Source organism: Camellia sinensis, chromosome 12 (assembly GCF_055761805.1).
Source record: "Camellia sinensis isolate YWXY chromosome 12, ASM5576180v1, whole genome shotgun sequence".
NCBI classification, from domain to species: Eukaryota; Viridiplantae; Streptophyta; class Magnoliopsida; order Ericales; family Theaceae; genus Camellia; species Camellia sinensis.
The window spans coordinates 160,649,230-160,670,570 of record NC_138972.1 but is presented as its reverse complement, the minus strand read 5'-3'; the positions used below and the strand labels follow the sequence as shown (position 1 = coordinate 160,670,570).

Here is a 21,341-nt window from a genome sequence, read left to right as displayed (position 1 = left end):
TACCTTCGGCTTCTTGCATATCATTTGCATTTTGCCCCCTGCCTGCGGGCATGCCTGCGGGCACATCTCTGTCTATCTTGTATGTTTGTCTAAGTCTTCGGCCTTGTCAAAAATGGGTCGTCTCTGGGCTTTGACATTCACTCCCGTCACTTGTGACTTCCGAGTTCTGTCAAAGAGGGGCAACTGTAGACACCCCATTTTTGACCGACCTTGAGACTCAGACGTCACCAGTTGAGCACTTGGTGATATTGCATAATGTGCTCGTTCAGAAGTTTCAGAGTCGCGGCCGTAAGCCCTGCCTCCGGACTTCCGAACCCTTTTTTGTGCCTTGTCTCGGTTTGCGAACCAGACTCGGTTTTCTCTGTTTCTTTTCCTGAAGGGAGGGAGAGGTCCCGTAGACCATCTCTCAATGTCCGTAGGCTACATTTGGTGGCCGTAGGCCATTTTTCCCATTTCGGAGTCCGGTTCCCGATTTTCGGAGCCGTCAGGCCGTGTGCCTCGGTTCGGGACCGTTTAACCATCTCCTATTGCTCTGATTTTTGGCATACATCTTATTTCATCCATTTTGAGGGACACTGGGGGCTGAGAAACCCACTTCGAGGTCGAATACAATTTTCGGTGCTTAACAGCCCATTTCTGGGACCTCGAACTGCGTGTTTTGGCTCCGGAACATTCGTTTTGCAACGGTTTTCGCTCATTTTTGGCAGGTACCTCTGTTTTATCCCGAGGAAGGTCACTGAAGGGTGGGAGGCCAGCAATTGTTGCAGCAACCAGTTATCTCTCCTCCCGAGCCTCCCGGCGCCCGTTTTTCGCACTTCCGGGCTAATGTTGAATACCTTAGAGCTAGCGTTGCCAACTTTCAACCACATATCTGTGATCTACACACCTGAGAGGCCCCTAAAAGTTCATGGCCGGCCATTAAGGTCACCTGACCCTTTTGACCCCTTTCTTCCGGGCTAATGTTGAACCTCTTGGACCTTTTTTCTTGAACTTTGAACCACATATCTGTGATGTACACACCTGAGAGGCCCCTAAAAGTTCATGGCCGGCCAGTAAGTCAACTTGACCCTTTTGACCCCTTCTTTCCGAGCCATTGTTGAACCCCTTGGGCCCACTTTCTTGGAATTTCAATTACATGGTTGTGTTGTACACACATAGGGCTACCTCCCCAATACCTGGCCGGCCAGAAAAGCTGGTTGACCCTTTTGACCCCTAGCCGGCCGGCTAGGGGGTGTGGCCGGCCGGCCACCTCCAGCAAAAGTGAGCGACCGGCCGTGCTCTCCTCACTGTACCCTTTCCAGCTGTGGGGCAATATCCCCCAGATATTTTTTGTATCCGGGGGATATTTTGGGAGAGAGTTTTGCTCTCCAATTCACCCCCCTTTTACACCCCTTTCTTGACCTTATAACCAGCTGAGGGTCTTCTTCATGAGGGTTAGAAAAATTCTTCTCCAAGGACAAACCCTAAACTCCATTGTCTTCTTCTTCAATTCTTCAAAAAAACCCTAAGTCTATAATCTTCATTCCTTCTACACCACCAAGCTCCACCACCACCATCTCATTTCCAGCAGCTAGGAGGGATTCTTGAAGGCTAAGGGAGCTCCAAATCAACCCAAGAAGTAACAAAAGCTTGGATCTTCAAGGGTAAGTTACACTTTGATCCTTTTGACCCTTTCCTTTGATCTATTTCTAAGCCTCATTTCTTTTTGGTTTCAAGCTTCGGCCCTAACTGAAAAGGGCCATATTTTGAGCTCATCTTCACTTCTCATTAAGGGCGCAACCCTGTTTGAGCCCTCCATAATACACTTGCTTCATTGACCATCTTGTATGTCATAATTTTGCATGCTATTTTTGACCCATGAGCAATTTATTTTCGAGCATGTTGTAAACTGATATGAGGCATATTTTGAGCCCCTCTTCAACATTGGAGAAGGGCTCAACATTGTTTGGTGTTTCCATATGTCACTTGTAGTTATATCCCCTATTTAGCCCCCATTTTTGCATAAATTAATAGCCCTCTTTGCTTCTGTTTTTGGACCTTGGTCCGAACTGAAAGTGGTCTTATTTTGGCCTATAATTCATGTTTCATTCACACTTTTTTTCTGTTTAGTGATTATTTTATACACTTCATGTTTTAGCACCTTTTGAGCCTTATTTTGCATCATATTTTTAGCATGTTTGTATACTGATTTTGAGGCTGCCATATACTGTAAATGTTCATATTTTTGGTCCATCTTCAGTGTTGTAGAAGGAAATTTTTCAGTTTGAGTTTTGCTTATACCACTTGCTTCATTACCCCTCTTTTGGCCCCTATTCTTGCATGCTATTTTCGCCATACCTATACTTGCTGTTTGGCCATGTTTATAACTGGAAAAGTGCTTATTTTGGGACTGTCTAGCTTCTGTCTTTGCATTGCATGTCCATGTTGTGCATGTTTAGTATGGCTATAGGCCATTTCGGGTGCCTAATGTTGCATTTCGGGTCATTTCCTTGCATTTCATGTCATTTCGCTTCATTTCGGGACTGTTTTCCCCCATATTTTGTTGCTGAAATTCCATTAGCATGCTTGCATATCATTTTTGCCATGTTTCATTGCATTTTATCATTGCCTCGGTTTGTGTGCCCGTGTGCACGCATTTCGAGGCACTTCATTTTCTGCCATCGGCATCTTATGTGAGTGCGGCTAAGGCTCTCTCATGTTAGTATAAGTCCATACTTCATTTTCCATGTCATTTGCATTGCGTATGCATTGCCTCGGTTTGTGTGCCCGTGTGCACGCATTTCGAGGCACTTCATTTTCTGCCATTGGCATCTTATGTGAGTGCGGCTGAGGCTCTCTCATGTTAGTATAAGTCCATACTTCATTTTCCATGTCATTTGCATTGCGTATGCATTGCCTCGGTTTGCGTGCCCGTGTGCACGCATTTCGAGGCACCTCATTTTCTGCCATCGGCATCTCATGTGAGTGCGGCTGAGGCTCTCTCATGTTAGTATAAGTCCATTTGTCATTTTCCATGTCATTTGCATTGCGTATGCATTGCCTCGGTTTGCGTGCCCGTGTGCACGCATTTCGAGGCACCTCATTTTCTGCCATCGGCATCCTATGTGAGTGCGGCTGAGGCTCTCTCATGTTAGTATAAGTCCATTTGTCATTTTCCATGTCATTTGCATTGCGTATGCATTGCCTCGGTTTGCGTGCCCGTGTGCACGCATTTCGAGGCACCTCATTTTCTGCCATCGGCATCTCATGTGAGTGCGGCTGAGGCTCTCTCATGTTAGTATAAGTCCATTTGTCATTTTCCATGTCATTTGCATTGCGTATGCATTGCCTCGGTTTGCGTGCCCGTGTGCACGCATTTCGAGGCACCTCATTTTCTGCCATCGGCATCTCATGTGAGTGCGGCTGAGGCTCTCTCATGTTAGTATAAGTCCATTTGTCATTTTCCATGTCATTTGCATTGCGTATGCATTGCCTCGGTTTGCGTGCCCGTGTGCACGCATTTCGAGGCACCTCATTTTCTGCCATCGGCATCTCATGTGAGTGTGGCTGAGGCTCTCTCATGTTGGTATAGGCCCATCTGTCATTTCCATGTCATTTCATAACATCATATCATCGCCTCGGTTTGCGTGCCCGCGTGCACGCATTTTGAGATACATATCATCGCCTCGGTTTGCGTGCCCGCGTGCACGCATTTCCAGATACATATCATCGCCTCGGTTTGCGTGCCCGCGTGCACACATTTCGAGACACATATCATCGCCTCGGTTTGCGTGCCCGCGTGCACGCATTTCGAGACACATATCATCACCTCGGTTTGCGTGCCCACGTGCACGCATTTCGAGACACATATCATTTTCTCGGTTTGCGTGCCCGTGTGCACGCACTCCGAGGCATTTCATTTTCATAGCATTCTGCCATTTTCTCGGTTTGCGTACCCGTGTGCACGCATTTCGAGGCACCTCATTTTTATTGCATTCTGCCATTTTCTCGGTTTGTGTGCCCGTGTGCACGCATTTCGAGGCATATCTTTTTTCTAGCATTATGCGTACTAGGTTGTATCTTAGATTGCATTCTGCCATTTTCTCGGTTTGCGTGCCTGCATGCACGTATTTTGAGGCATATCATTCCATAGCATTGTGTATGTTAGGATTGCATCTTAATTGCATTTCACGCATATCATGCATATTGCATCGTGTCCGGAATAGGAGTTAGCCCGGGCACGGGAAACGAGGTACATTTCGTACTCTGAGTGACGGAATGTGTCTCAATTCCCCCAGTCACCGACACTCCGGATTGTCCATGATGGAGTTAGGTTTTAGCTGTAGTTTCATGTGCATTCATCCTATATTGAGTTGTGCATTTCGACTCCTCGGCCATCATGCCTCGGTATGCATGATTGGTGGCACGAGGATCGAGACATGCATATATTTGTGCAAATACATTGCTATGCCCCTTTCTTGCTCTCTGTTGCAGCAAAATCAGGAATCAGCAACTTTCCGGGACTTGGCACGCTTTTCAAAAAACAACAGGTGTAAACAGAGGCTAATTGGGGCATTCCGGTGGATTTCCGCGCAAGACAGTCCGGACATGCATCATCCACCAGAAGCAAGGCAGTCCCTGGCTTGCACGCCAGTTTATTTGCTTTCTAGTTAATTCATTAATTAATTAGAATTCTGTAATATTTCGGACTGTAATATTCTTTTATTTTGGGGACTGTAATATTTGGACTGTATTATTTATTTGGACCCTCCGAGTGAGGGCACAACTGTAATAAGTGTGGGTGAGTGTGATGTATGTCTTCCAACCCCACGTCTTTCTCCCTTTTATTTATCCGCTTTTGATGGTTAGATTAGGGCATATTTTAATTAGCATACAGTATGACAGCATGTTTGCATCATTCATCTGTATTGCATGCATCGGGCTCGGCGCATCATACTAACTGCATTGTACTTTCAATACCAAGTTGAACACATGTTAGTTGTAGCATTTCATATGCCATCTTAGAATAGCCGAGCCTACTATAGTTGCATTTTGCATGTGTTGCATTAGGCATTTCTATACACTTAGGATCATGCATGATTTCTAATATAGTTTCTATTTTGGCTTGGAGTACTCGGTGAGTTTTATGCTTTAGCATCCTTGCATGCGTGTGAGTGAATGCCATGATAGCATGCTTACCATGAGGCTATGTGCTTATCTGATATATCTGCCTGAATGCCTGTGGGTGAAGGTTGGGTTATCTGAATTGGAATGAATCATCAAAATGTTTCAAGCCTACCTACGGGTAGCAAACCATTTTCAAAAGCAAACATGAAATGTTTTGTTCCAATTCGGGCGACCCGGTCTATACTTATATGCTGTGAGCATCACATAGTAACCTAGGCTAATAACCGGAATAAAAACTCACAATGTTTTCAAAAATTGATATCATGGTTAGTAGAGGCCGGTCTATGACCGGGCGAGCGGGGGTGCTCACGAAGTGACCTTCCCCAATCGTACCCAAGTTCCCGAGCCGAGGCAACTTTGGTGATGACGGACACGTGGCCTTTTGGCACCGAGTCAGGGTTTCCTAAATTTCCCAAAATAAAATATTTAGGTGGCGACTCTGTATCTGGCAAAGCAGTCCATGTTTGGCACTTCTTTCAAAAATCAGTTTTCCTAAAACAATTTGCCGGATTTGGACTCTTTGGTTCAGATTTAGAACCGTGACTGCAAAAGTCGAGTCCGAGCTGTAGCGAGGTCCCCCGCGGGCTTGTTACACTAGGGTTTTGGAGAGTTTTAGAGAGAGATATATAAAAAAATGATTCAAAATGTCATTTTCATGGACTGTTATACATGCAATCCGCTTGAGAGTGGAAAGTGACACTCGAGTGTCAGACACAAAGTTCTACTCGAGCATGAAAAGTGACGCTCGAGCATAGGATACGCACTTCCAAAAAATTTTCAAATGACAGACCCCCTTGAGCGTGAGACTAGATGCTCGAGCGTCCCATACACTCTCCTAGTATTTGTAGGTCTGCAAAAATACTAAGAGTTGACAAATCTCGCCCGAGCGCAAGAATGCCCACTCGAGCGTAAGAATGCCAGCTCAAGCGCAAGAGCCAAAATCTGGGCATCACAGGTTTGGAAAAACAAAAAACTAACCTGTTCCAAATGCATAACTATAACCCGATAACCAAAATAAGAGGAAGACAAGAGAAACAAGATATGAATAACTATTCAAAACCATACCAACCTGAATTCGGAGTACAACAAGTGACGGGTCAAAATTGGAATCACTATAAGTTAGAGTCAGCTCCCTGATCGATAAGAAGTGGAATTGCCACGACCCCGAACCTGCCCCTAAAAGTTTAGGCCATGACCGGTCTGTACTTAGGCCTCAAAGACAAAATTTCAAAATATTTAAATGACATTGGGGCCTAAAGCGGAAGCAAACCAAAAAGTAATGTCCATCAAGCTTGTGCATACATGATAACGGAAATAATTAAAACAATGTAAACACACTAGTATACATATACATATATATATATATATATATATATATATATATATCTCACACACATATACATAAAACTTAAGTAAATACAAAATTCTAACAATACAAGGTTAAAGCTTCAACACAGAGGCGCACTTTGGGTGGCTTGACGTAGCAGGTTCACAACAGAACTCCTGACGCTAACCTAAGGATGGTCTCCGGATTGATCACCTACATACAGATAAAATACGGAGTGAGCGAAACTCAATGAGTAATAATAAAGTGAAGTGAATCAGGTAAATGATCTATATTCAAAAGAAGCGTAACACCATACTCTTCCACATTTACATTATTCACAACATTATTCCTTTTCATATTTACAAAACGGCCTCAGGCCCACCATATAACAAAACGGCCTCGGGCCCACATGTATCAAAACAGCCTCGGGCCCAATCGAACATCAAAATGGCCTCGAGCCCAATCGAATATCAAAACGGCCTCGGGCCCAATCGAATATCAAAACAGCCTCGGGCCCAATCATATATCAAAACGACCTCGGGCCCAATCATATATCATATTATAAATAATTCACATTTCATATCTATATTCCATATCATAGATCTTGTAACTCATTCATTCGCATACACATAATTCCATAGCATCGCAACATTTACATATTAAAATAAATATAATGAACATAACTTTACAATATTATTACTCACAGTGATGGGCTTCCGGTAGTAGTTGGGCGATGTCCTTGTCTTGACCTACAATCACAATTACATAACACAACATATGAAGTTAATCGATACCTTTCTTTTCTCTTTAATCAATTAGTTATGTTGGTTCTAAACTCATTAGTCCTCAATAGGTCATCATCCGTGTTTACAAAAATAGGAGGAAATGAAAGGAAACTGAGTTAGATGAAGAATTCGCATGAAACCGGTAGACAGAAAGTGAACAATCTTCACTAATTTGAGCATATCTATTTGTGTACTTAGAATTTGAGAGTGAGACCACCACAATTGGAAACTAGACTTCTGGGGCTTGAATTTAGGCTCAAGAATCACTTAAAACGGAGTCCGGATGAGAGAACATGCTTATTTGAAGTTGAGCTGAAACAGGGGAGTGTCGCACGTGCGGGACCAAATCCGCACGTGCGGGAAATCCAGGGCATGTGCGGGGGCACATTCTTTTATTTCAAAATCAAAAATGTTGCTGGGAGAAGGCTTCCGTACGTGCGGGAAGCCCCGTCGTACGTGCAACTCTAGGCAAAAATTGCTGTCCGAAAATACTAGTTGGTTCTAACACTTGTTCTTTCATTTTCTAAGCTAGATTTCAACTTAAATCATTCAAAAACATATAAAAATAATTGAAAATATGAGGTTATGGTTGTTTTCTAAATCAAAACACCAAAAATACCATGAATCTTTAAGCAAGGAAAATCAAAATCCTTGTTTAATTCTTTATCAAACTTTTCCAAAACTTCTTTTTCTAAACTCATATAGATCTTCATTTCATATAAGATTAACCATACAAAACCTCAAGATTAAGGCTCAACATCTCATAATCAACTTCAAGATAACCATATGTAAGAAAATTGACTCCTAAATCAAGTAAATCTAAGGAATCAAGATTCAATTCTATGAAGGGAGCTCATTTAAGCTTGTACTTCAAAACCCTAACTCAATTAGGTGTGAAATCTTCATCTTGAGTCATGAATTCAAACAATTAACAAGTTATTCCCAAGAAGTTAAGTTAATTTCTACATACCTTGAGTCAATTTCTTGAATTCAACTCCAAGTCTCTCAATTTCCTATGCTTCTTCTTCAATTTCATCTTCAAATTCCATGGATGTTTGGCTCTCTCTCTTTAAAAGCTTTCTCCCTCCTCTCTCTTTCTCTCCAAATTTTTTTATTTTCCTTTGTTTGTTGAGTCTATCTCCACAAGGCCCATATACTAATATATTTTTACCTTGTCTCATAAAACCTATACCCAAAAGCTTATCTCAATGATAAGAGCCAAACATGACTTAACAAATCAGCCGAAATCAAATTTCAATTAAACTTCACAGATGACTCTAAAAATTATGTTGATCATAATTATGTATTTTGTTCTGGTTTCTAAAGCCTCTAAGACCTTCAATTTACAGTGCGAAGTTAACCATGCGAACATACCTTAACGAATCAGACAAAATAAATTTTCAATTAACTTTCCCAAATGGTTCTAAAAATTCCCATTAGCATATCCATGTATTCAATTTCGGTTTTTGAACCCATGAAGGTCGGCAATTTCAGTTTTAAAGTCGTAACTCAACAGTAATTCCTCAATTCAAACATATATCATTAAATTAAAGCACATTAACCCCATAATTAAATAAAGATAATTTCTGATACGCATTTTGGGGTCGTTACAGGAATGAGTCTGTGGTGTCCCACCATCTTTGGACTAGGGCCCTATACAGCAACGACTCAGCCCTCATCTGTATAAGCCCTGAGCAGAAGGGCCAAAGCCAGCAGCATCACCTAATGCGCGGACCTCCTCGGGCAGTCTCTTATACCAACGTTGGGGGCCGGATATGGATTCGTAGCCACCAATCCTCCTGGCTATCACTTGCAAATGGGAAATATATGGCATTTAACTAGTAACTAGTGGTCTACTTGTGAGATTCAACAATGCATCAAAACAAAGGGAAGTTGCTTACCGTGGAGGCATCGATAGACAAGTGCTCCGTGGGCTCTCGCAGCAAGATATCCTCATCTATCTCGGGGATGAGGCCCTTGAATCTCAAAATGCCACTTGGGGGTGGAGCATGTGTGCGTGGTTGGTATGTGGCCGCGTCAAATGGCCTATCAATGAGGAAAGGCAAAGCGGGAGCGTCATCGACCTCCATGTCTGCGCCTAAGGCAGCCCCAATGCCAATGGCAAGGTCTAGGATGGAAACTTCGTCACTAGCCATGGAGAAAAGTGGAGGAAATGAAGAGAAAGCAAGAAAAATATAGGGGGCTAAACCCTAGGAGAAAGAAAATGAGAGGGGAAAGTGAAAACACGACAGTAAATACACCAAAACCACGAAAACTCGTGAGAAACAAGGGAAAAACAATGAGAAACCTAAAAACTTCACCGAATCAAAATCCAATCGGTTCAAAATGTAAAGGAGATGAAGGGTTTCGAAGAAAAAGTGGCGAGGGTTGTTGGATATTGCAAGTAAAAGTGGAAATCTAGAGAGAGAGAGAGAGAGGGAGAAAAGCTAAAGAGTGAGAGGAAGGGATTTCAGATGAAAAGGTGTGAGGAAATGAGGTTTGGGAAACTGCCCCTACCGCTATCGAGGCCCAGCCGGCTGTCGCATTGCCCGGCCATGCTTCATTGAGGCCCTACTGGCTCTCAATGTCAACACAGTTCAGTTTCGTTCTTTCCCTCTCTCTTTTCCTTTTTGTTATTTATTTCTTGTATTATGGGGTTTCAAAGGGGGGGGGGGGGAAAAAACCAAACCCAAAAAAGAAGAGTTGAAAAAAAAAGAGAGAGTTGGAAAAGGAAAATGAGAGAGCAAACTAAAAAGAAAAGAAAGTAAAAGAAAGAAAGAAAAATGTGGAAAAAGTGGGAAAGAAAAGCAAGAATTTGTGTTCATTTGAATTTATTGTACGAATGCATGATTTGATTCATAATTTGCTTGTTTAACTCATAGTTTAAGTCATAGTTTTGATTTGTTCAAATTTATTTAAACTGTTTAGTTAGTTTATAAATTATTTTGCCTAAATTGTTTGTTCTGTTATAACGTAAACAAACGATATTGTATGTACGGTTCATTCAGAGGAGTTCTAGAGGAGTTCCAGGTAAATCATTTGTGCCATAGTAAAATCATCATCCATTTCACAACCACATTGAAGCTTTGTGTGTTGCGTTCATTGTTTTAACAGGTGGGTAAATTGGCTTCCACTATACTACACCATTTTGATTATTTTGATTTTACGCCTCTCTGTGTAGAATCCATGTTTATTTCTAATTCCTACTTATGCAATTTGTTTATCCTTCTTTCTCCTCTCACGTGTGACGCGTTAGGATTGTACATTCGGTTAAAAACATTAGGCGTGTCCCAATGTTCACACCACATTTCCTCTTCTCGCATGTGATGCATTAAGATTGTACCTTCGATTAAAAACATCAGGTGCACCTATTTGTTCACACCACATTTCCTCCTCTCGCGTGCAACGCGTTGGGATCGTATCCTCGGTTAAAAACAGCAAGTGCGCCTGTTTGTTCACACCACCTTGCCTGCTCTTGCGTGTGACCCGTTAGGATTGTACCTTCAGTTAAAAACATCAGGTGCACCTATTTGTTCACACCACCTTTCCTCCTCTTGTGTGTGACACGTTAGGATTGTACCCCTGGTTAAAAACATCAGGTGTGCCTGTTTTGTTCACACCACCTTTCCTCCTCTCACTTATGATGTGTTAGGATTGTACCTTCGGTTAAAAACATCGGGTGCACTCGGTGTTCACACCACCTTTCCTCCTCTCGTGTGTAACACGTGAGGATTGTTTACCTTGGTTAAAAACATCAGGTGCGCCTGTTTTTTCACACTGCCCTTCCTCCTATTGCGTAAGACATGTTAGGATCTCAATTAAGACCTTAGGTGCGCTCGATGGCTACATCGTCCTTCCCCCTTTCTATGCGAGGCGTAGTTAGGTCAACATTTTCTTACATCCTTTCTACGTGAGACGTAGGTTGGTTTGTGCTTTCTTTGTGTTTTTCACACAAGGCATTCCTGTTTATTCACTTCGTTCCGTGTGAAACGCGGCGAGCTCTATTTTGCTTTGATTTGCATTTTCATTCCAACATTGCATTCTTGTCTAGATTGTAGCATTGTTTCATTGCTTTATTTACATATTGTTTCATTGCATTGCTTCATTGCATGATCATAAGTTATTTGTTGCATTTCGTTTTTGCATTTTGCCCTAAGTTCAATTTTTGCATTTATGTCTTGATTTCTTGCCCGAGCCTTACGGCCTTGTCAAATGGGTCGTCTCTGGGTTTTGACATTTACCCACGTCACTTTATGACTTCAAGCTCTGTTAAAGAGGGGCAACTGTGGACACCCCATTTTTGATTGCTTGCAAGGCTTGAGCGCTTTGCTCGGTACACTCGATGATGAAAGTGGTATTGTGCGTGGTTCGAGGTCTTAACGAAGGAGCCTTATTTAAGCTTCGAAACAATCCCAAACCTCCCATATTCCTATTGATTATACCCAAGAAATCCACTTTTACACCTTGTGCCACCTTATGTTGAGGCTAAAACAAAAAAACAGGGGAATTCATTGAGGACCGGCCATGCCTCATTGAGGGCCGGCCATGGCAATTGAGGGCTGGCCGTGCCTTGGTAGCAAGAAACACTGTTCTGGGCGGAAGGCCGCTAGCTGTCTATTTTTGAAGATTTTTATGATATTTCTGGCTCAAATTCTATATAAATGACCATATACCTTTATTTTGAGGGTTAAACAATTGAGAGAAAGCCTATACACATAGAGAGAGCTCCTTCTTCCTCCTTCTTCCATTGCAAGCTATCTTTGAGCTAACCTACCTTCCTTGTATCATCTATATACACCATACAGAACCTTGACTCATCATCTTAGAGCCTTGGTTGACCCTTGAGCAGCATAATTCAAGTTTGAGAGTGTGTCAAGAGTGAGTTTGATCATCAACGAAAGCTTGCTCCATTTTGAGAGGTATAAGCTTACAACTCTTGTTCTTGTTTTGCTTACTTCATTTCTATCTATTTCTTGTATTCTTAGGCTGTTTTGCATGCATTTTAAGTGTTGGAACTTGGGTTTGGACAAGTTACCAAAGGTGGTAAGGTTAACACCCTTACTTGCACCTATCTTCATAGCTCAACCCTTGGTTTTGAACTGATTTTCAGAGTTGAACTAAAGCCAAAAAAACATGGTTTGAAGTCTTGAAATTGGAGAGGTTGGCCACCCCTCCTTGTTTTTGCTTACATAGCTTTATTGTCTTTACTTTTTGTTTAGCTTTTTGAGTTCTTTTCTTGCATTTTCAGCCACCATTTTGGCTTATTAGAGACTTTTTTAGGGCTATTATAATCTATTTAATTGATTCAAGCTTTGATTAGTTCCTTTGTTATAGCATTAGTCTTTGTACATAGCTTGTATTATGTTGTTCTTAGCCTTTCTTTGTCTAACTTTCATGTTAATGACCTCATTTTAAGAATCAACTTGTCATTCATTTCTTTCATTTGAGAGTTGTTTCAATCGATTGACGGTCATTCAACACATGAACTAGAGATTCACGCCTAATGGCTTAATCTCTACAAAGATTCATTGTCAACGGCATAATCTCTCTTTCATGTTGAGAATTACTTCCCGTTTGACACTTCTCTCCTTTTAGAGGACTTAATCACCACTTCGGAAGAATGGACTAAAGAATGGAAATGACTAAGAGAATTGGTTTAAAAGCAACCACACATATAAAGAAAATGAGTCATATTATTTAGGCTTGGCTGGACATTATGCCAAGTTTATCAAGTCAAGAGTGGTCATACGCTAATTCATGGCGTTTTGATGATCCTTGAAGCATCTCTACTTCCTTTTTTGAGTTCATTCCATGATAAAGAGGGAGGAGTGGTCATATTCATTTCATTTATTGATTTTTGTCCAAAATTGTGCATCGAAATCATCAATTAATTCGTTCATTGGTGGTTTTGGAAACAATTATAACCTTCTCTCGAGGCATCTCCATGACAGAGAAGTATAAGAAGGACAAACAGAGTCCATATCACTCTGTCTGTATTGTTTTCATTTAAATACACAAAGCAGAGTTTTACACAAAATTGAGGCACGACCATCCTTCTTTAGGCCCGGCCGGGCTTCATTGAGGGTCAGTTCTCAATGTTTGGTCAGCAGTGTATTTTTGCAGAAAACAGAGGACAGTGGCTGAGATGAAACAGAGCAAACCTGGGGCAGACAGAGCTGTTCTTGAACATTGTGCATGTGCATACATGCAACCCTTGCGCAATCTCACTTACATCATGATCATCATTGTAATTAATTTATTCAAGATTAGTCTAATTAATTATTAATGTTGTGATATTGTCCCTTTGTAATTGTTGTAGTTAATTAGCTTAAATAGCTAGTTTTATAATTATTACCCTTGTTGTAATAACATAGTTAGCTAGTTAATTAGCCTTGCTTATTTAATTCATTCGGTTTTGTAATAATTAGTTTAATTTGGACTTTTGGACTTTGATTCACACCCTCTTGCACGAGGGCAATGTTGTAATAAATTGTATGTCTTCCAACCCCACTTCTTTCTCCCTTTTACTTACTTGCTTATAATGGTTAGTTTAGAAAGATCACGTTTTTTAGCATACTCCATGTTTCGCATCCATTTGTCTTGCATGCATCGAAGGCTCGGCTCATCATACTAACCCAATATCGATGTTCAAAACTCATTTCTTGAATACGTGCTCTCTCGCATGTCTTGAATGCAATCATATTCCATGCTCATAGCCGAGCCTATAAAATACATAATGTGTGCGTTACATTAGTCATATTGCAAAAGTTAGGAACATACATATTTTTCTAACTCTTTCACCTGTTTTGGCTCGGAGTACTAGGTGAGCTTTTATGTCTTAGCATGTTACATCGAATGTTTGTGTTGTCATGTCAAAGCATGAATACCATGAGACTAATTGCTTAAATGATATAATTTTTTGAATGCCTGTAGATGAAAGCTAGTTGCTTGAATTGGGATGGCTTGATTAGTGTCCATTTTAGCCCACTTTTTCAAGTGCAAATTCACAAAACAATTTCGAAACAAAACATGAAATCAAGTGTTCCACTAGTAAAAATAGCTAATAAATTAGAACAAGAGCATGTACCATAAATATAAAACACATCATGATTAGTAGAGGCCGATCTTTGATCGAGCGAGTGGAGTGCTCAATTCATGACCTTCCCCTCTCGTACCTAAGTTCCCTAGCCGAGACACTTTGGTGATGACAAACTAATGGCCTTTGGCACGAGTCGCGGGTTTTTTAAATTTTTCAAAAATATTTAGGTGGCAACTCTGTAATTTGGAAAAGTAGTCCATTTTTGGGCATTTGATTCAAACATTGATTTTTCAAAAAGAATTGTTCAATTTGGACACTTTTTGTGTTTTCACTATTTCACATTACACTTGTGAAATTATATTCAGAACCACAAGTGGAGTCCAAACTGTAGGGCTATTCGTCTTCTAAAAGGAACACGGAAAGTCGGGCTACACAGAGAAACTAATAAAAATGTAAAGGAAAAAAATTTGGTACCTTCAACTTCAAAGTTTGAACTAACTTGTGAAGCCAATGCTCAAGCAGATGCAGTAGAGCAGTAACAAATAAGATCAAGCTATATGAAAGAGAAGGCAAACAAATCAGGAAACATGGGACCTTAATAAAAATTTTAGCCTTCACTTATTTACAAACAACAACCTAAATCTCACAAGAGATTCAACCTTTCCCACAATAACAGCAGCTGGAGAACATCTACATATATATAAAAGTTTTAACCATTCACCTACCACGCATATTCAATATTGAAATCAATGCCACATACCATTCAAATGGCATCCACCTAATAAAAATTGCATCTGAGAATAAATGACATCTACCTACCAACCATTCAACCATTGAACTAACAAAGTCCAACATAATAAAAGTCCAACAGAATATTAATAAAAGTCCAAATAATAAGTCCAACATAAAAGTCTAGCATACTCAATATTAATAAAAGAAAAAAAATAATGAATCTAACACAACAGTCCACAATTAATAATAAAAGTCTTAATAAAGGTCTTAAACATGAAATAATTAAGAAATTCACCAACATCCAACTTCAGAAACAATTAGCTGCGATAACTTGTGGTGGTCTTCTCCATCTAACTTCATAAACCTCAGTCGAACTTCATCCGTAGGAAGACTTATGAAGCACTCACGGTGCTTGTCTCTTAAGAACAATTCGGCAGCCCATGCATACAGCTCATCATCCGAGGACATAACAGGGATGCTTTTCAACTTCACCAAACATTCTGCAATTGAAGGATATCTTGATGAGGATTGTGTTGAAGTTGTTGAAGATGACTCAACCACATTGACTATACGATCAAGTGTATTGTTAAGTAGAGTTGCACTAGTAAATTTCTTCTTTGTCTTACTCTTGGTTGATGAACCATCAGTGTTTGATGGACGTTTTTTGTTTAAATCTGAGGACAAACCACCTCCAAATCAGTATCATCCTCCAAATTAGCATCATGTGGGGTATGAAATTTCTCCAAAGTCTCATCAGTGTGAGGCATAACCCTTGATCGAGGGGTGTATGCCCATTCTCCTGTAGCAGCTGCATCTGAGAATAGTATGTCTAAGTCTTCAGTGAATTGCAATGGCATACGCCGAAATTTAACAACATCAGGATACCTCTGCAACAATTACTAAGGAAAATTTAACAATTTCAAGTAACAAAATTCGGTCTGTTAAAACAAAAAACAAATAGAATATGTACATTAAGAAATTCACTTTACCTCCAATTTCTTGGTCCACCACTCATCAGATGCAGATATTGCTCCAATCAATGTATCACGGCCTAAGCCTGTCTCATCCCTTAACAGATTATTCCATAAAAGCCAATCTTTTTTCAACACATCCCAATGATTTTTCATTTGTATTCATTGGTATGTTTTTCCAGTCATACTTTTAAACTTAGTTATCACATTTTCCCACCCGACCCTATCTAAGTGTGTACCAGGCCCGTGTCCAACCTTCACTTGCTCAACACAAAGCTTAATAAAAATTTTATTTGATTTTGCATCCCAGTGAGCTTTAACGGATGGTATTGGACTTGATTTTCCCTTGTTCTTCTTATTTTCAAAATGTGTTTTCTCTTGGGTACTCATTCTATGAAAGAAATTTTTTCTTTTAAAACAAACTCATTCATCATTGCTTGCATTACAACAGCTAGATTAGTACAAAATAACCATACATGGAAACTACGTCAGACATATCAACATTCATTAGGTACAAAGCTTAGTACAATAGTTCATGGTAAACTACATTAGTACAAAAACCCCAGGTATCTCTAAACGGCAGCTATTATCATTTGAAGAGTAATGTAACTGACATAACAATACAAATTGTGAGCAGACCCACAACAAGTTGCTTCATGAAAGCATTGGATTGCTCAAGCATTTGGTTCTTCACTTTTAGTCCTACAGTCTCCATATTTTGATTTTGATCAAGCATTCTCTCGTTCCTCTGCTCCAAAATCGACACTTTCTTTTCTCACAAATGAAATATAGTCTCCTTTTAGATGGCTTGTCAGACTCGGTAACCCTTATGGTAGCTCTTAGCCCACAATCACATTTCAAAGCCTCATACCTCAAGTCGAAGGTCTCAGCACTAGAATAATAGTTACTAGAGAATGACATGCCTCTACATTAATTAAGAAGAATTGAATCCAAACCCTCTAAAATTGATTGGGAAGTTAATTGTAAATACATTGCACCCAAGAAGTATTGATTGAATAAAATGTTTGTAACATATATTGACAATTCGTTTGCCGCAATTTCTTTTGACACCATTTTATATATCTGCAATCAAGTCCGTGTCCAAATGATGTATTGCAACTAAAGGTGTAAACTTTAAAATTTATATTAATATGACAAAAAAAAAAAAAAAAGCAATTGTAAATTGTTACACATAGATTAACCAGCAACATGACTTGTCCAAAGTTGGCACAAGAAATACAAGTCTTTGTGGATAGATTCACACATGTTAATTCCCTTGCACACACAACCAAAGCAACTTCTACAGCAGTGGCAATATTGAGTAATCACAACATGGTATCATTTTTCATTTCTTTCTGTTTAAACAACCATTGATATTCTCTTTAATCAAAACAATAAAATCTAGTTTAGAATAACACAGACAAATTTTCGTTTAAAACAATCAAAACTAAAACACATATCATTTTAAGTAGAAACTTTAAAGCATTAAAGATATCAAAATTTTATTCTAAATAAAACCAAATAACACTAATAACAGGATCAAAACATAACATATTTTTATCCTAAAACACCAATAAGGTAATATTTAAACATGCTAAAAAAGATTAACATCTCAAAACCAAGGTTACAATTCTTGTCTAAATTATCTTCAAGTAAATACAACCTTATGTTAATTAATTGTTATTGCTCAACCACAAAAGAAAACAGTAATCTTTTGATAATAAAAAAAAAAAGAAATTTCTCAAGCAAATACATTCTCATTCTCTACTCTTCTCTCTTCTCTTCTCCTCTCTGGTCCAACTTGTCTCCTTTCTTTCCTCTTCTTTTTTTCAAATTCTTTCCCACCCCGCCAAACTACCCAAATTACTTTGAAACAGAGAGACTTTTCAGGAATAATCACTTCTGGGTTTTGCAATGCAGGTTTGTTTCAATCGATTCATTTCTCTGATTTCTTTTTTTTAAAAAAATTATTTTGAGATTTGTCTTGTTACAATGCTTGTTTGTTTAAGAACTTTCAATCATTTGAATTTTTTTCTTGATGAAAGTAACAATCAAATAACAAACATAATTAAGCAGTTAAATATGAAGACTGATTTTTAGTTTCACAAACACAATTAAGCACTCACATTCAAAATCCACTATAATCTTAAATCGGAAAAGCAATTATTAATATTTAATTTGGTATTGCTCAGCAGCACAATTCCATGAGATCTATATTTCAGAGGCTTACTTGACACTTAGACACTAGTCACTTTGCAACCCAACCTAATACCAAGGTAACATTGCTTTACACATGGAAGAAATCACTCAAAATCAGAGAGAGAAGGGAAAGAGAGAGAGAGAGAGAGAGAGAGAGGGAAATTTATGGAGGCAGAAACCCTACAATTTATTTTTCTTATAATCAGATGCACATTAACGAAGCTCATGAAATGAATATAACTTTGAACTCAAATTTCATCTACTCCAGTACCAAATTTATGCATTTAAAATTGAAAAATAGGTAAGGATTAAATAAATAAATAACAAATCACAGTAAAAAGAGGGTTTTCAACCCTAATTAGAGAGTAAAGAAGAAAGAGAGGCATTTTCAACCCCAATCACAGAGTGAAGAAGAGGGACATTTCACCGTAAACAGAGAGAGAAATGAGAGAAAGAGAGAGAGAGCGAGAAGAGAAACCTCACACACAAGTGGCACACTATTTCACATAACCAAAAACAAAACCCTAATTGATGTCCATATATATATATATATATGTATGTATTTGTATATAACTTCACAATCATAAAATCTTACCTTTTCGGTGCAAATGAATGGAAAATAGAAGGACGACTGTTCTTGAAGAAGTAGACGACTGTTCTAAAGCACGATTTGCTGCGATCAGAGAAGTCGACGATTGTTCTTCTCAATCGCCAAAAAGGAGAGGAGAAGAGTAGAGAAGAGTGTAAGAGGCGAGAGTATTTAGGGCAAGAGAGATCAAAGAGTATATATAGTAGCAATTTCGTAAATAATAAAGTTTAGGAGGGGCATTTAAGTCATTTAACTCCCTCACACCAGCTACGCACTTAAGTCAAAATGTTTAAGCATTCCCTAACCAACTTTTCAAAAGAGCTAAAATTTAACTTCATTTAAATTATAAATTAGTTAACTACGTTGTAACAAACACAAATTTTTAGTTTAAATTAAGTTAAAAGTGAAAATAAACAATTTATAAGTCCAACCACATAATTTATAATGTGTTTTAAGAGACAAATCAAACGGTACTTTTTCTTCCCAAACGAGATGGAAACGCTATCTCTCTCAATCTCTCAGATTTCTGCACCATTCCCAATCTGCGATTTCTCTTTCGCCGGTCGGCCATGAAACTGCATTACGTAATCTCGTCTTCCTAACTCTCTGTTGCGCAACAATCTTAGATCTGGAGTGCGTCATAGTGTTTCAAACCGTGAAGTTTGATTATCGAGCCTCCATCAACATTGAAGATTGATTAGCAAGCCTCTAGATTATAGGGATCAAAGCGAGATTTTGGATTGAAATTCGAATTGACATCAACAGAGTGGCTTCTGTTTCCTCCTGTTATTTTTTTGCTATGTAGGATCTTTTATATGAGATTTTCGAAGAGAGTTCTTGAGCTGTAAATAAGCTGAATATAGTTTCAACTTTGTTGATTTTGAGGTTGGAATTCTCATCCTTTCTTGATTTTCATTGGAATTTGCCGGCAACCCACCACTAATTTAGATCAGAAACCCATTTGGATATTGTTTATGGCTATTAATTTGAGAGGAAGAAAAAAAAAAATTCGTTGTTGCATCAAACTCAGTTCTTTCTTCCAGGAAAAACGGATCGGATTTGTGGTACAGATATCCGTATAAATTGGATCGGATTCGGATGGGTCATTAGCGGATGTGGACAATCGGATACGGATTTGGATTCGGGCAAACATTTAATCGGATCCGATCGGGTCTTGTCAGTCCGATCCGAAGCTTTTTGGGTAATATAGTTTTCAAATTGTTATTTCGCGGTTTTGACCCAAAAGAATAGAGTTTGGAACTGTCAGAAACTCCTTGCCAGAACAAAATTGTCAGTTTGAATGGCTTGGTCAAATATGGTTTGCTTACTCGTAAAAATAACCATCGTTTTTTATTTTTTCCATTCTCTCCAAGAACCAGGAAAATCGTTCCTACTCTAGAAAAGGATTTAGCTGTGATTCACTTATTGGCAAAACAGCCTTCATCATTGAAAAAGTATATATGGAACTATTTGAGGAAATTCACACATTTTGTAATGTGTATAAACAAAACATATTTTGTTATTGGTTAAAATAATGTGTTGACTCAATTTTAAAGTTTGATAAATCTCATTTAAAATGAAGATTCTCACGGTTTTAACTAATTACAACATGAGTTTTGTTCACACACATTATCAGCTGAGCTTAGTAAATAAAATCATAATCTCTTTTGAGAGGTATCAATCTGTATAATTTTTTTACTATCAGGAAAGCAAAACAACATTGTCATTACACATTGAATTTCAAGCAAAAGTGCAGATAATTTGAGCTCACTTTTTTTCCAGAATAGTTAGAACTAGAAGTTAGAACCCCACCGTAATAAGTACACAAAATGCTGTGTTTGGTTATCACTGAAATTCTTGGTGAAATTCTTGGTGAAAGTGGTGTTTGGGAACTTGGGTTCCGAATTTTTTTTGACTTTTTCCACTAAAATACAAACTTTTTACAAAATTAATAAAAACACATCCAAACAAAATATCACATCCAACCCAATAGTCATTTCACTTTTTCTCTCATAAACGTCACATCCAACCACAAAAAAACCTAACTATCTTCTCAAACACCAAAAAAAATTTTATCCAATAATATTCTACAATTAAAAAAACCTACATAAAAATTCACGTTATTAAGTGTTTATATTTCTTGGAATTTGTAGCAAGCATGTTCTAGTAACCTATATTCTTTTTATTCACTAGTACTTTTAAAATCCACTTCGGGTTATTGACCTATCTATATATAATGGTGGTTTTATTAATTTATCACATAACAGTGCTACTAACACAAAATAAATTACAGAACCGAATACAGACATTCAAGTGTTTGTGAGTCCCAAAGTGTGTGGGCTTCAGAGACGTGTGTGTCCCATTTTGTAATTTACTTCTGTGTTATTATCATTTTTGTCAACCACATAATGAATAGTCTACAATTAAAACCTGTGGTCATTATAATAAACTAACCAGCTTTGCACCATAGAAAGGACCAATTCAAACCAAAATGACACAACCAATATTTAAACACGATTGACCCTTCTCTTAG

General features: G+C 38.8%; 2 protein-coding genes across 2 annotated transcripts in view; both read right to left on the bottom strand.

The window, feature by feature from the left end:
* LOC114258656 (preprotein translocase subunit SECY, chloroplastic) overlaps positions 1-9,368 on the bottom strand; it is a 63,423-nt gene extending 54,055 nt beyond the window's left edge. Inside the window, 1 exon segment of the mRNA XM_082897431.1 lies at positions 9,180-9,368. Within this exon segment, the coding sequence (XP_082753557.1) occupies positions 9,180-9,368 (189 nt within the window).
* Positions 9,369-15,340: 5,972 nt separating this feature from the next.
* Positions 15,341-16,176, bottom strand: LOC114258655 (L10-interacting MYB domain-containing protein-like). Its single transcript, XM_082897430.1, has 3 exons — positions 16,039-16,176; positions 15,732-15,936; positions 15,341-15,615 (listed from the first exon to the last, which is right to left on the bottom strand). Exons 1-3 carry the CDS (start codon positions 16,174-16,176, stop codon positions 15,341-15,343), a joined length of 618 nt encoding a protein of 205 aa, XP_082753556.1.
* Positions 16,177-21,341: the final 5,165 nt, after the last annotated feature.

Excerpts from the sequence above, each read along its gene's own strand:
- LOC114258655 (XM_082897430.1), bottom strand. The coding sequence starts at position 16,176 with ATGAAAAATCATTGGGATGTGTTGAAAAAAGATTGGCTTTTATGGAAT. Across the intron at positions 15,937-16,038 it reads GGTGGACCAAGAAATTGGAG|AGGTATCCTGATGTTGTTAA; the intron begins GTAAAGTGAATT and ends TAATTGTTGCAG. Across the intron at positions 15,616-15,731 it reads TACTGATTTGGAGGTGGTTT|TCAATGTGGTTGAGTCATCT; the intron begins GTCCTCAGATTT and ends TTGATCGTATAG.